This window comes from Panthera pardus, unplaced genomic scaffold, assembly GCF_024362965.1.
Source record: "Panthera pardus isolate Hobbes unplaced genomic scaffold, ASM2436296v1 HiC_scaffold_11, whole genome shotgun sequence".
Lineage (NCBI taxonomy): Eukaryota > Metazoa > Chordata > Mammalia > Carnivora > Felidae > Panthera > Panthera pardus.
The window spans coordinates 1,054,036-1,070,117 of NW_026526666.1; the positions used below are offsets into that span (position 1 = coordinate 1,054,036).

Below are 16,082 nucleotides of genomic sequence, written 5' to 3' on the forward strand. Positions count from 1 at the left end.
GAAGCCTCTAATTGGCTGTTTAATTCTCAGCAGGTGCAATCTCAATTAACAACGTCTGGTTTCCCGGGCTCCAATTGGCTGACGCGGTGGCCGGCTTTGAATTCCATCCGGGTAATTGGGTCTGAGCAGGCAGCAGCCCCGTCGCTCAGGGGCAGCCCGCTGAAGGATTGGTTGCGGCTCGGCAGGCGATTGGTCGGACTGTGAGCCGGGCGTTGATTGGTGCAGGCGGGCTGCGGGGGTGGGGAAGAGGCGGCTGAAGCGGGGCAGGCGGGGCTTGGAGTCGCGGTGCGAGAGGGAGGAGGTGACGGCCGCTGGGGTGAGGTGCGAAGCGAAGCGCGCGACGGCTGAGTCGAGGAGCGGTAAAGGCGGGGACGCGGCGCGGAGGCTTGGGGAGTGCGAGAGGCTGAGCCTGGGGTGCCCGGGCCACAAGCAGGCGGGAAAGTGGGGCCGAGCGAAGGGAGGCGTCCGAGGGCGTGGTCAGCGGAACCCCGGGGCTACTAACAGAATCCAAAGAAGTGCTCTGGCCCCACCACGAACCCCCAGGCCAGTTTGGACTCCAAGACTGGTGTTTTTGGTCTTTTTTGACACTGAGAACCGCCATCAGTTTATCGGTTTGCCTTTGATTTTTCTCCAGTGTTTTCTTTATCTCTAATAGGATGACTGTTTCCAGTTGTCAGAAAATAATAAATAGGGGTTTTTGTTTGTTTTTCCAGTTTCCCTCCTTACTAATGCTGAAGACTCCCGTGTCAAAGGTTAAATTTTTACTCTTTTCACAGCTTGAAGTGGGTTGATGCTTTCCCCCCCCCCCCCCCCCCCCCACTCACTAGTTAAAGATAAATATAGCAAGGATGGGAAAACTGAGCTGTTTCAGTTCCACAAGCCTGTCTCCGTGTTTTAGCCACTTTGTAGGTTCTGGTTATCAGGAGATACTGGGGATGAGAAATCTACCCCCCCCCCCCCCCCCCCGCTCCCGTGGAGCTTGCAGTGATTTGCTAACGATGTTTTTGAAATGATAATGTAAAAGTAAGCCATAGTTATGCATATCAGGTAGTTAGCAACTGTTTCATGTAAATGTCAAATTTCAAAATCAGTATTTACTGAAAACCATTATTTAGTTGAATTTCTTCCCTTGAAATGAGCCACATGTCTCCTCCTCTTCACTCTGCTTCCCCTGGGAACTATGGTTCTCAGTTCCAAACCTCCTTTTCACATTCATTTTTGAAGTCCTAAAATCAAACACAAGCTGGCATTCAGTACATACAGTTACATCTCCGTTGGTGTCGTGTTATTTACCACTTAAAGAGACACCGTATGAAATATGTATATTATAAATAAAATCATACTTGATTAATCAAGTAGATACTCCTTCTTTGAGACCGGTAACTCAATTAGCGCAAACTTCATTTGTAATATGTGAAAAGGAGTTAAGTGGAAATTAGCTTTGGATTCAAAGAAAAGCCGTGCAATAAATTTATCCTGGTCGCAGACATTCATCTTCCCATCACGCACATTCCTTCCACCACCAGATCATTAACATTCTCTCTCAAACACTACATCTACCAGGTGCTCAAATGAAAAACCTGATAGCTCCCTGGCTCACCCTCTAACCTTTCCCTGCTAGGTCTTGTGTATTCTACCTGTCAAAACTACTCTCCGTCTCCATCATTAACACCTGGACTAGCCTGTGAATTGGTCTCCCTACCCCCACAGTTGCTGCCTTCAATTCATTCTCCTGTAGACTGTCATTAGTCAAGAATTGCAAGCAATGCATGTGTTATGAAGGGATGTTTGGAGAACTGTGGAAGCCCATAGTGATAAAACCCCAAGCACAGAAGTTCGGGATTAAGGGGGGTTTGGCTGCAGAGCCAGAGGAATATCATATATTTTTGCCTTGATCTTGATAGTTTCTGAATTGGAGGGGAAATGCTGTTGGGGTTTTGTTTTGTTTTGTTTTGTTTTGTTTTGTTTGAGTCTCCTTAAAGAGGTGCCATTGTGACTGGTCTTCCAACCACTTTGCATACCGCATTGTATGGAAATGACTAACTGTGTAACCTTAGGGAAATCTCTTCATTTCCCTGGGCCTTGGTTTCCCCAGTGGGAACATTATTAGTAGAATCAGATCATCTCTTTGGTCCTTCCAATTCCAAAATTCTGTGATTTTTTTTTTTTTTTTAGGCATGAATTATAGCCAGAAAAGTGGTGTTAAAAGGCAGACAGCACTCCAGTGGAGATTAAGTTACTGCTCTGGTTCACAGGCCTAGATTTGTTTCCCAAAACCTTCAACACCTACAGACTCCTGCTTGTCAAGATAAAACCTTCCCTGCCTAATAGGAAGTCCTGTGAAGGAGCTACCAAGTCTGTCTGGACTGTTGTATCCCCAGGGCCAAGTACACGTTGGATACTCAATGTTTATTGGTTTGAATGCAGAAGATAAATTCGTATTTTAATGAAGTGGTTTTCAACTCTGTGCCATCTAAAAAACAATTTAAGTTCTCGCTCCTCCAGGCTGCTCCATTAACCAAGTATTTATATTGTCTTTGCATTGCCTGTAATTAGTTGTTTTGGTGTTTATCTTTCCTCCTAGACTTTATTTCAGGGCAAGAATTCTTATTCCTGCTTGTGTCCCCAGCATGTTCAGCCCATAACAAGGAGCCAGCACTCTTTCAGTGAGGCACATTAATAGTGAAGACAAGCTTTGCACTTTAGAGACTGTATGAGAAAATACATGCAGTAACCACTAGATAAAAGAAGGTGAATCTTTTCCAATTACCCAGAATAAACCATCTCGTAATATAAGAAAATAGTTTGAGGTTCAAAAACTCAAGAATGTAAGCAAAAATTCTTGTGAAACAGTTTGTTTCCTTTCTTTTAGTATATGCAAATATGATCCCACCCAAACTTTTATAGAGAGCAGTGAAAGGGTCTATTTACAGCCTAGGGAAAAAAAAAAAATTTTTTTTAATTCAGTTAGGAAAGGGATCTCCTAACTCAAACCCATAGTAAACTCCATTCTTCCTACCCACTAAAGAAAAAAAATTCCCTCATGTCTGTACTGAATCTCCAAGTGATATACTATATATATTGGACCTACTTACTAAATAATTGCCTGGAATAACAAGACACTCGAAAAGGGTCACTCACCCAGGTCATACAAGGTTTTTTCTCTTCAGGGCATGAGTAGGCAAGAGAGTGAATTAAATTTGTTTAAAACTGTTGGTTGAAAACATAGATCTGGCAAACTTCTGGTGGTTGTTTAAAGAACTTTATTTCTGCTGGTCAGTAAAGCTCTATGAGGCCACATGCAAAAATTCGGTCCTCTGTTTAATAGTAGGAAATCCACCCGCGGTCTTGACATGACTTTTCTCTGCTCCTTGGAAGGAGATTTCTGTGCGAAGACTTCTCTTTTCCTTCACTCTTCCTGAAAGGCTTTCAGGAAAAGCACATTTAAAACCAAAGTTTTATTCCTAAGTAGGTCTTTTATTAACGAGTGTTTAGCCTTCCTACGATACAACTAGTTTTTTTAAGGTAAAAAAAAAAACCACGTTATTTTCTTGGATATTATAATCATTTGGGTTGAATTTTTTACCTGGAGGCAAATCATAGCATAAATTATATTTCCTCACTCATTTTAAGGCAAGTTTCATTAAAAGCCATGCTGTGTTATACTAGATTGTACTACCTGGAAATAGACACTGTCTTTAGTTTTTTACCAGCTACAGTGTTTTCAGTGTTAAACAAGTATTTGTTAATTTTGAATTGCCAAAGACACCCAAGTACTGTTCTGCTGAAAGTTTATGTGAAAGAAAAGGGGGAGGAGCTCCTAAAGTTACTTTGTAAGGTTCTTAATATCCAAATAATACCCCAGACTCTGGGTAAGAGATTAGGTGACCTCTCTAAGCATATATACTCCTTCCTACCTTATAGGATTGCATGAAGATCAATTAAAATAATGTATGGAAAGGGCCTAGTGGCATAGTAGCTACTCAGTACATTTATCTCTTCATCTTTGTCATCCTTAGTGCCACAATAGCATTTAGCACATAGAAGTGCTTAATAAATGTGGTTGAATGGCACTGCTGAATCCATTAGTCTAGAAGACACAGGCATAACAGATACACAGTTGCATACAGTGTGAACAAGTGCCATCAGGGAAGTACCATTTACGGGGCAGCATGAACTAAGAAGAAACCCTAAGCCAGCCAGGGGAAATCCTACAGGCCTTAGAAGGAGTGTACCAGTCGAGCTGAGACTTGAGGAAGGAGTAGGGTTTTGCCAGGGAGATCAGATGGGCTAGGGAGTATAAGGAAGACAAGTGAAGTGACACATGGGTCAAAGTAAGGATATACAGGAGAGCATGTCCTTTTCCCCTAGTAGCAGTGGGGTTAGAAAAGAAGGCTGCGAAGGTAGTAGGCAGAGATCAGATGATAAAGAACTTTCATGCCATTAATGACTTTTCATGAAAGCAACAGTCGTTGAAGTTTATTCATTCAACAAATGATTATTGACTGGCTACTGTGTGCTAGGCACTGAAGAATGAAAACATTCCTGCCCTATAGAATTTACATTCCAGTGGATATACAATCAAAACGAAGACCTCGCAAGTCATTATAATAACTTTGGCTTAGAATCATAGTGAGATTGAAAACCACTGGAAGGTTTTCAGTGGAAGAGCAACATTATCTGACTTATTCCAGCTGTTGAGAATAAACTGGACAATGGCAAATGCTGGGATATAATTCATTGCGATAATTTGGGCAAGAGATAGTGATGTTTAAAGCAAATGATGGTCATAGCAGTGGAGTGGTAAAATGTCAGATTCTGGATAATTTGAAGGTAGAATGAATAGGATTTGCTGATAGCCTGGAGGTGCTATTTGAGGGTAACCCGAGCAAAAGAATGGAGTTGCCATTTACTGAGTCAGCCAATACTACAGAAAAGTGTTGCACCTGTTGAGTTTGAGTTTGAGATGCCTATTAGACATCCAGTGGAGATGTTGTCTCCCAGACATTTACGTATACAAACCTGGAGTTCAGGAGAATGGTCCTAATTGGATCTATGAATTTGGGAGTTCTCAGCGTAGATGGGATTTAAAGCCAAGCTGTGAATGAAATTTGGCAAGATCACCAAGGAAGTGAGGAGAGGAGAGGGCAAAGGACAGAGCCCTGGGGCACTGCAATATTTAGAGGTTACAAGAAGGAGAAGGAAACTGACTAATAGAACAGCCAGAAAGGAGAAAGAAAAACCAGGAGAGTGCTGTCATGGAAGCCAAGTGAAGAAAGGGTCTCCGAGCAGTGGGAATCCCCAGCTGTGCCAGATGTGGGGGCAAGGGCAGGTAGAGTGAAGACCTTAGCAATGTGATGTCACTGGTGACCTTGGCAAGAGCAGCAGGAGTGGGTTCAAGAAGAGAAATTGAGCACAGAAGTATTGGCACTTGTGAGTTTTCCTGTAAAAGGAAGGGAAGAAATGAGAAGTATTTGGAGGAATAAGTAGAATCAAGAGTTTTAAAGAAACTAGAAACAGTGGTATGTTTGCTGATGGAAAGATCCAGTAGAGAGGAAAACCTTAATGTATGAGAAGGAAGGAGAGCGACACTTTTATGAGAGACTTCAGTGCCCAGAACAGAAATGGTTCATCCATGGTCACAGGAGAGAAGGTAGGGATTTGGGCATAGGTAGAAGTAGGTGGGTAAATGTGGTGGAACTTGGCTAATGTTTTCTCTGAATGCTCTACTTTCTCAGTGGCGTAGGAAGTGAAGAGAACATGATTTGAGAGTGAGGATGGAGAAGGAGGCACTAGAGGCTTGAGAAGAGACCGTATGAATTGCCTGGGAGGGTGAGAAAGACTAGAGAATAAGGAAATATAGTGAAGATGTTAAGATTAGCTAGGCAGCAAAATGAAGGTACAGAGTCAGACTAAGCAAGAAGGCTGTTGCAGTGGTCTGAATGAGATTCAATGAGCTTCTGAATCAGGTGCCGTGTTGTTGGAGTTACTAGCATATAGGTAGTAGTTGAGGCTGCAGGTGTGGATGAAATTGCCCAAAGACAGCAGAGTGACAGTAGCAGTGGATAGAGGCCACAGGAAAACAAGACCAAAACCACAAAGGCACCTCCAGGGCAAGAGAAGGAGAAGCCAAGAGAAGAAGGGCACATAGGGGAGATTAGGTAGGGCTTATACGTGCCATCTCTGTTGGCTACCTGGGAGGTTGTCGTTTCGGTAAAGGAGTAGGGCAGACCTCCTTCCAGTGTTAGCTGAGGAATGACTAGAAATCAGGAGTATAGATAAAAGAAGAAAATGAAGTGGAAGCAGCGGAGTCTAGAAGTCGAAGGGAGGAGAGCCTGAAAGGCCTAGAAAGCTATTCCTTGCAGAGACAACAGCTTCTGGAAAGGCCTAGAGACATGGAAGAGCACAGATAAGGAATTTGAAGCAGTCTGATGTGAAATTTAAAGGCGTATTTTTGTAATGTTTGATTCATATAATATTTTTTTTATTCCTTTGTCCTATAAAGTCGTGATCAACGTATAGTTCTCCCTAGGAGGGGGGAAGGAATGAAGTATGCCTCTGTTGTGTATGTCCCTTAGCAACTTTTAAAAAATACCGAGACCTTTTTACATGAAATAGATTTTGGGAAAAAAAGATTTTGATACTGCTCAAGCTCTTGATATGGGAAGGTAGGCAGTATTCTTTTCAATAATATTGAAGTAGTATTCTTTTCAATAATATTGTCATATGTTCCCATGCTTCTCTGCCAGTCGTAAAGGTTGGGATGAAATTGCTTCTTTTCCCTCATTTGCTTATTTCAGGATGTAAGTCAGAATACAGCAGAAAATGTCCACTGAACGAACTTCTTGGACAAGTTTGTCCACTATTCAGAAAATAGCGCTGGGCCTCGGGATCCCAGCCAGTGCAACAGTTGCCTATATCCTATACCGCAGGTACAGGGAGAGCAGAGGTAGGTGGACCCCCGGCTGTAAATATGGAAATGTTCAGGCTGTGCTCTGGCCTTGTTAAATTGAAATGAAAATTTTCCTTGTTGGACTGGGTATGTCTATTGGGATGTAATTGGCTTTCTTTGAGGGGGTCTTTGAAACTGTTTGGTTTCTTCTTTTCTATGTTCTTAATGTGAAGCTAGTCTGTGGAATGAAGAACTCCTAATTCTATTCTCTTTTCCCTTCAGCAACAGCAGCACTGCAATGGGTTCTTTTTCTTTTTTATCTATAGATAGTAAAGAGTATAATCTCTTTTTTTACAATAGTTTTTTTTTTTTTAATGTTTATTTTTGAGAGAGAGAGCATGTGCACACAAGCGGGGGAGGAGCAGAGAGCGAGAGAGACAGAATCTGCAGCAGGCTCCAGGCTCTGAGCTGTCAGCTCAGAGCCCAACATGGGGCTCGAACCCACGAACCATAAGATCATGACCTGAGCCGAAGTCAGACATTTAACCAACTGAGCCTCCCAGGCGCATATACTCTTATCTTTTTTATATGCTTTTTGCATTTAGTTGTTAGAAAGCTAACCATGGGGTCTAGCTTCCACACAGGCTGAACCTAGAGAAAGGATTTAGGTACAAGCAGAAGTTCTGAGCCCAGTGTATTCATTGGGCAATTTAGCCTTTGTTCTTCTCCAGGAGTCCTATCTTGGGAGACACAGCTTACCCAAAATCCAGCACCCCTTTCTTGCAGAGCCAAATGCTTTTCCCATTTTAGCATCTGAAACAGTATCCCAGAGACAATGCCTATCTTCTGGGGCCCTCTAATTCCTACTCAGGTGCTACTTTTCTTTGTCATTATGGTTGAGATCCTTAGTCTGTCTTGTGGATCAGTCTCTTTGACACCTAGTTTCAGGGGAGGGCTGGGGTACTTGGATGCTATCTGAGTCTGATCTGATGAGCCATGATCTATGCAGAAGAACGGTTGACATTTGTTGGGGAGGACGACATCGAAATAGAGATGCGAGTTCCCCAGGAGGCTGTAAAGCTCATCATTGGCCGGCAAGGAGCCAATATTAAACAGGTAAGTGTGTAAGCAAGCAATTGGCTTTCCCAGGGATTGATTCTGCTTAATAACTTCTTGCTTCCCTCCTCTGCCCCCATCCCACAAAAGCCACCTGCACTATGTAGGTCTTTAAAAGAAATAAATAAAGGAACATTTAGCTAACCGTGCTCTTTTCCTTCTAAAGAAGAGTACTTCTCCCCAGAGCATGCATGACTTAGCTTGAAATGGGTATTTTTTTAATGTTTATTTTAGAGAGGCAGAGAGAGTGAGCATGCACGCGTGAGCAGGGGAGCAGCAGAGAGGGGAACAGCAGATCCTAAGTGGGCTCTGCGCTGACAGCAGAGAGCCTGCTGTGGGGCTCGAACTCACAAAATGGGAGAGCATGATCTGAGCCGAAGTCAAGACACTTAACTGGCTGAGCTACCCAGGTGCTCTTGAATTTTTTTTTTTTAATGTTTATTTACTTTTGAGAGACAGAGTGCGAGCAGGAGGGGGCAGAGAGAGAGAGACACAGAATCTGAAGCAGGCTCCAGGTTCCGAGCTGTCAGCACAGAGACTGACCATGAGATCATGACCTAAGCTAAAATCGGACACTCAACTGAGCAACCCAGATGCCCTGAAATGGGAATTTTTGATTGTGTGATTCTAAACTTGGTGCAATCTGAACCATTCTTTTCTACTGTGGAATTAATTAGCTCTCATTAATTGATAGTAAATATTGAATTGGCCTAATTGTTCTTATTATCTATTCAGTTTGTTAAGAAAACAAAATATTTGACTCTCTGATCCAAATAAAATGAGAGGGAAAGAGGGTTCTAAATACAAAGAGAGTGGCGCCTGGTTAGTTAGTTAGAAGCTTAATTGGTTAAGCTTCTGACTTCGGCTCAGGTCATGATCTTGCAGTTTGGTTAGTTCAAGCCCTGCATCGGACTCTGTGCTTGACACCTTAGAGCCTGGAGCCTGCTTCAGATTCTGTGTCTCCCTCTCTCTCTGCTCCTCTCCCATTTGCACTCGTGCACACTCTCTCAAAAATAAATAAGCATTTAAAAATTTTTAAAAAAATATAAAGAGAAACTGTTTTGAATGAACTATTATTTGGGGTTACCTTTGTCACTAATCGCCTTTCATCAGTACAGATAGTTGAGGACAGCTTATAGCATCTTGATTTAACTGATAACTGTCCAGTTCCATCTACTTCCAGGGTTAAGTTGAAAGTGTACCTAGCTGACCCAAATGGGAGCTATTCCAGAGCGGACTGCCACGTATCCTTTTCTCTGCAGCTGCGGAAACAGACAGGTGCTCGGATTGATGTGGACACAGAGGATGTAGGCGATGAACGGGTGCTGCTTATCAGTGGGTTTCCTGTGCAGGTGTGCAAGGCCAAAGCAGCCATCCATCAGATCCTGACAGAGAATACCCCTGTGTCTGAGCAGCTTTCTGTTCCACAGAGATCCGTGGGCAGGATCATAGGTACCACTGGACAGCTTCTTCTGCTGTTTCCTTTTTCTTTCACCTTTGCCTTCCTTTCATACCTTCCCAAGGGTTTTTCCTGGCCTTCTTCCCCATCACCTTCCTGAGGGAGCATGGGGAGACAGGGACATTGAGACCAGAGCTGTACATTTTTACAGAAGCAGTGGTAAACCCAAACCCCATTACCCCAAGAAGCTATATGGTCTGAACTTTACAAATAGGCTCTGGAAGGGTTCAGGTAAATGTATTTACCTCACAATAGATTTTTAAAGGAGAGCTAAGCCTGCTCATATTTATCCCAGATCTTTCAAGACCGTGCTCTTCCAGAGAGCACCTGCTATGCCTTCCCCTAGAGCAGTCCTTATGCTACTCCTAGAGGCAGAGAATTGTCCATTCTTGCCTCAGTGCCTCTCACACTGTGTAGGATATCTTCTAATAAAGTGCAGATATAAAGTGTGCTGAGTGGCCAAAAAATGGGAATGACGTGAAGTACACTAAATGTTTAGAGTTTAAGTAAAGCAGAAAGAGAAGATTGTCCCTGTTCCCCTTCATATAGTAAGGATTGCAATAGTTCCTGCTTTCTAGTCAATATCTTACATTCTGTTCACTTTGAAAATAAGAACAGACTCTCCTAGTATATACAAAATAGTGATTTTTCTAGTGGTTAAAGCTGGCCAAGAGGGAAGGACAGGTTTTTATGTGTTTTTCAATGCAGGGAGGGGTGGTGAGACAATTCGTTCTATCTGTAAAGCCTCTGGAGCCAAAATTACCTGTGACAAAGAATCAGAGGGGACGCTACTACTATCAAGGCTTATAAAAATCTCAGGAACACAGAAGGAAGTGGCAGCAGCCAAGGCAAGTAGTTAGTAGACTTGAATTGTGTCTAAGAATGAGAAGAATCCTTTACTCCACCCTGGGTCAAAATATGTGGCCAAATCGATCTCCTCTCTTATTTTCCACAGCATTTGATACTAGAGAAAGTTTCAGAAGATGAAGAACTTCGGAAGAGAATTGCTCATTCTGCAGAAACCAGAGTCCCACGCAAGCAGCCAATCAGTGTAAGAAGAGAGGAAGTGATAGAGTCTGGTGGAGCTGGAGAGCCAGCTTTGTGGAAGAGCACTGATACTGGTGCCGGGCCAGAGCCGGCTACACCACTGAGAGTTCCTCCCCGAAAAGGAGGCGGTGACATGGCTGTCGAAGGGCCAGAAGGTGCTTGGGAGAAACCTAATGGGGACAGCTTTCAGAAATCTGGAGCCCAGACCAGTCCAGAGATGTCCATGTTTGAAAGTATGTAACAAATGGGAACCCATTTACCATATGGAAGGTAGAAATACTGGCTTAGACAACCCAAAAAAGGAAGCAGTAAAAATAATTTGTTTTCTTGACTGCACCTATGAGCCTCTTCACAGATGTCCTTTTGTGTGGTGATATTTTACTTGGGTTACTACTAAACATGAATAATTTTCGGAACACAAACCAGACTAGTGATGGAGAATGATAATATACTAGTGAAATATACTAGTTCACAGGAAACTAGTCTGAGTAATATATCAAGTAATTGAATTTACATGGTATTCATTTCTAAATGGATTTATTAAGTAAAAATACTCAGCCTGATTTTTTTTTTTTGGCTTATCTCATTACTGCTTTTAAAAATCATCACCATTCAAGGAGGATGAAAAGATTGTGAGCATTCTCTTCTGTGCGTAGGTTTGGGGATGGACGGGGAAGACCAGGCCCCCTAAGAGGTTCATAGACTTGTTTGGGGGTCACACAATGAGTCCGTGATAGAGTAGGATCTGGAACAGGCCCACATCTTTCCTTTGGTCCATGTTGCAGTTATAATTGATGTCTGATTTGAATACATGGCAGATGACTAGAAGTGTAAACTTATTACTCAGTTACATAGAATGGTACACAGCTCAGCTTAGCACCTTTCTTCAGGATGTTCTTATATGAATCATTCAGTTGTCCCTCCAGCCATTTTTTAAATGGTGATAGCCACTTGGTTATTTTTGTAACTCTCGCTTCTGATGCAGTCTGCCTTTTTTTTTTTTTTTAAATTTTAGAGCACGAGCAGGGGAGAGGGGCAGAGAGAGGGAGAGGGAGAGAGAATCCTAAGTAGGCCCCGTGCTGTGTGTGGAGCCTGATGCAGGGCTCGATCCCACAACCCTGGGATCATGACCTGAGCTGAAATGAAGAATAGGATACTCAACCCACTGAGCCACCCAGGCACCTCCAGTCTCCCCATTTCAACCATAGTTTTAATATGGTCACCAAGTTAGATGGTGAGGATTCTGTAGCTTAACTTGCTCATCCCTGTGTTTAGTCCCTAGTCCTGACTTCAGTTTCCATGCCGATGAGTTCCTGGAAGTCTACGTGTCTGCCTCTGAACACCCTAACCACTTCTGGATCCAGATCATTGGCTCCCGCAGTCTGCAGCTGGATAAGCTTGTCAGTGAGATGACCCAGCACTATGAGAACAGTCTAGTGAGTTACTGTAGGGACAGGGTTGGGTTTGATGAAAAGGGGGCCTTTTTTATTGTGATGTGTTCTCTTTTTCTCCTAGGGAACAACTACTTGTTCTTTCTCCTCCTCGTATTTACTGCTTATCTGTTTTTTAGCTTGCCCATCCTAACTCTCCCAATCCTGATCCCCCTCCTCATGTGCAGCCTGAAGACTTGACTGTGCATGTGGGAGACATTGTAGCAGCACCTCTACCTACAAATGGCTCCTGGTACCGAGCTCGGGTCCTTGGCACTTTGGAGAATGGGAACCTGGACCTGTACTTCGTTGACTTTGGAGATAATGGTGATTGCCCACTGAAGGACCTCCGGGCACTCAGGTCAGTGTGGAGGCCGGGGTGGAGTCCCAGCTGTTAACTCAGCCCTGGCCATCGCAGGTGGTGTGCTCTTGGCACTCATCACTGGGGGGTTGGGAAGAGAGCCTGCTGACAGAGAGCAGATGATTATCTTCTCCCTTGGGTTCATTGGTGATGTCTAGAAACACAGACCTTGTAAGAGGCCCTTCTGGCACTGGGATTCTAATTTCAGTTTCTTTCCTTTAGGAGTGACTTCCTAAGTCTTCCATTTCAAGCAATAGAATGTAGTCTGGCACGGATCGCCCCCTCAGGTAAATTGGTCACAATACCTATTGACCTTGCCTCCAAATAAAATAACTTCCTTATAGCACTTGGCAGGATTTCTCACATTCCCAGGCTTTTTGAGTTCTGGGCACTCAGTTGTCTTTTCCCTCCCAGCAGTAGAAAGCAGTAACCAGGAACACGCCTGGCAGGCAGACATAGGTGTCTTTTGGAGTAGAAATAGGTGGGTATAATCTCATCCCATCAGTAGGGACCCCTTCTTAGGCTCTCCCTGCAATCTTTTGCCAGGTGAACAGTGGGAAGAGGAAGCTTTGGATGAGTTTGACAGACTCACTCACTGTGCTGACTGGAAGCCCCTGGTGGCTAAGATCTCCAGCTATGTCCAGACTGGGATCTCAACTTGGCCCAAGATTTACTTATATGATACTAGCAATGGGAAGGTACGACTGGGGTCCACTCATGGCTCACCGTCTTGTCAGTATATTTATATCCTCATTCACTTTTTCTTTCCCAGAAGCCCTTATCTGATATTTGCTATTATTCCTGCCTCCTAAGATCCTGCTTACTGAAGGAATGTCTTTAATTTTTTTTTAATGTTTGTTTATTTTTGAGAGACAGAGACAGAGTGTGAGCGGGGGAGGGGCAGAGAGAGAGAGAGAGAGAAAGACACAGAATCTGAAGAGGCTCCAGGCTCTGAGCCGTCAGCACAGAGCCCGACACGGGGCTTGAACTCACAAGCTACAGGATCATGACCTGAGCTGAAGTCGGATGCTCAACCGACTGAGCCACCCAGGCACCCCTGAAGGATCACTTCGAGTATCACTCCTAACCCTGCTGTCCTGGCTCCTCAGATATGCCCCTCTCTACAGAGAACATCATTCCCTTTGCATTTTTCTTCTTAGAAACTTGATATCGGGTTAGAATTAGTTCGTAAAGGATATGCAGTTGAACTTCCTGAAGACATGGAAGAAAACAGAGCCATCCCAGACATGTTGCACGATGTGGTGAGTACACGTAATGTGCTGCTCCGGGGCGAGTCTGCCCCGGGAGACGGGAGGGCTTCTGGTCACACGTGATGTGCTATGGAGGGCTTTCCTAAGGGGGCGTCCTTGTTCCTCTCAGCTATCTGACTCCACTGCCTTAACCAGAGCCTGAGGACAAAATGAGAGGGCAGCCTCTCCTTTCCCACCAGCCACTACAGTCTTCTTCTCTCGTCTTCATCCCTGCAGGCCACAGAAACAGAGGTCTCTCTCGGCAGCATGCTCGCTGAGACTAGGAAGAGCCCTGGAGAAATAGCAAATACCCTGTCCTGCCTCAGCTTGTCAGGTACAAACCGCATTTCCTCCCCAGAGCATCTTTGGGAATTACTGGTTTTCAGTGAGTCTCTCCAAACTAGGGACAGTGTTAAGACTTAGCTCTTAAAAAGCGGCCACAGGGCACCAAGAAGTCCGTATTCCCTGAGTCTCAGTGGCCATGCCTAACTTCCTCCCCTTTCTGCTAAGCAGAAGCTGCCTCTGTGTCTGGTGATGATAATCTTGAAGAGGACTACTTACTGTGAAGTCAGCTGACGCCGTCTGCTGTGCCGTGTGAGTACACCTCTCCTCTGTCTAGCAACAGGAAAGTAACCAGGGGGACAGCCGGGGCTTGCTCTGTCCTCCCTTCCCTAGCCCATCTTAGCATGACTCTACATCTGTTTTCCTGCAGTTTCACTCGTTCTCAGGTTGAGCCTATTCAGACTTTTGTGTCTATGTGTTTGTGTCTTGGCAGGATTTGGTGCCTGGAGAGAGGAGCCTATGATAAAGGGATCTATGCAGTCCTTCTCTATTACCTACATGATCTGGCTTGCTGTGGACCAAATGCAAGCTCTCCTTCTGTTGGATTACCACAAAGAGTGTGGGGTGGAGAAGAGGACAAGTACATGTCCCTTCTCCACCTGCCCGACCCCATCTTCTTCGAGTTTGCTTCCAGGCTGCTCAGCCTCTGGTCCGCTGCTCTCTGCCAGGCGATTATTGTATGCTTATGCAAGGCTGTGTCCTTTTTGAGGCTGGAAAGCAGCCAGGTTTTGGTCAGTGGAAGTGATGATTCTGCAGACTTCTGACTCACCTCCTCAGGTGACTCTGTTAATTAAAGGAGGTTTTTGAGTGGTTAGCTCAAAGACCGCAGTTGAGTTGGGAGGCACAGGCACAAATCAACATGATTATATTAAAAAGCCTCAGGAAATGGGAAGAGAACACTGCCTCCCAGCCTCAACTGCTGAAATGTTATTGGAGGTAGGTTTTTTGAAACAGTGCTCCAGCTATTTCCCTGTTAACTTTGGTTAAAATACAAGTTAGACAAAGAGAGGGCAGCTCAGGAAATACTCTAAAGTGCTAGTGTAGTATCTATATGTATACACACACACACACACACACCTCCATGAAGTGAAAGAGAACTTCCATAGCCGTTTAAATCATTTGGGGGATTCTTTGATGAATAAAGTTCTCAAGAAAATGATCTAAAACTAAATGTTGGTTGAATCAAGGTAGAAGCAGGACTATGGGTCCTGGAATTTGTCACACACCTTACGTGGAGGGCCCGTCTTTGAAGTGAGTGTCCATCCCATGCACAGATCCTATCCTTTCCCTAAAGGTATTTCAGAATTAAACATTCACTAAGAACCAAACCAGTTTAGGTTTGGGCTTTGTGAATAAGGACCCCACCCAAACTAGGTATTTGGAAGAGGCCTGGGTTCTGGTAGGTCTCCACTATGACCTTACGGTAAGCCTTCCGGGAGGCCATGTCTTCACGCACCCCTGCATCGTGGCCAGTAGCATTCAGCCAGTGAGAGCTGTGAAAGGGACTTGGCAGCAAGTGTAAGTGTGTAGTAATGCGAGTGGTGGGGTAATGGCCGATGAACAGGGAGGGCTTTTTTTTTTCCAATATATGAAATTTATTGTCAAATTGGTTCCCATACAACACCCAGTGCTCATCCCAAAAGGTGCCCTCCTCAATACCCATCACCCACACTCCCCTCCCTCCCACCCCCCATCAACCCTCAGTTTGTTCTCAGTTTTTAAGAGTCTCTTATGCTTTGGCTCTCTCCCACTCTAACCTCTTTTTTTTTTTTTCCTTCCCCTCCCCCATGGGTTTTTGTTAAGTTTCTCAGGATCCACATAAGAGTGAAACCATATGGTATCTGTCTTTCTCTGTATGGTTTATTTCACTTAGCATCACACTCTCCAGTGCCATCCACGTTGCTACAAAGGGCCATATTTCGTTCTTTCTCATTGCCATGTAGTACTCCATTGTGTATATAAACCACAATTTCTTTATCCATTCATCAGTTGATGGACATTTAGGCTCTTCCCATAATTTGGCTATTGTTGAGAGTGCTGCTATAAACATTGGGGTACAAGTGCCCTATGCATCAGTACTCCTGTATCCCTTGGGTAAATTCCTAGCAGTGCTATTGCTGGATCACAGGGTAGATCTATTTTTAATTTTCTGAGGACAGGGAGGGCTTTTTAAGGATCTGTAAGA

The 16,082-nt window shown here is 44.2% G+C and overlaps 1 protein-coding gene across 5 annotated transcripts; it reads left to right on the forward strand.

The window, feature by feature from the left end:
• Window positions 1-241: 241 nt before the first annotated feature.
• Window positions 242-15,052, forward strand: TDRKH (tudor and KH domain containing). 5 transcript variants are annotated; one of them, XM_019432936.2, is made up of 14 exons: window positions 242-321; window positions 6,801-6,949; window positions 7,902-8,008; window positions 9,271-9,460; window positions 10,176-10,315; window positions 10,423-10,747; window positions 11,790-11,950; window positions 12,133-12,305; window positions 12,528-12,592; window positions 12,852-13,003; window positions 13,466-13,567; window positions 13,793-13,889; window positions 14,069-14,149; window positions 14,331-15,052. In XM_019432936.2, exons 2-13 carry the CDS (start codon window positions 6,826-6,828, stop codon window positions 14,119-14,121), a joined length of 1,689 nt encoding a protein of 562 aa, XP_019288481.1. In that variant the 5' UTR covers window positions 242-321; window positions 6,801-6,825; the 3' UTR covers window positions 14,122-14,149; window positions 14,331-15,052. The 5 variants fall into 5 exon arrangements, with proteins under 5 accessions (XP_019288481.1, XP_019288480.1, XP_053745434.1 ...); XM_019432935.2 differs by having other exon boundaries at window positions 253-359; XM_053889459.1 differs by having other exon boundaries at window positions 297-316.
• The last annotated feature ends 1,030 nt before the right edge of the window (window positions 15,053-16,082 follow it).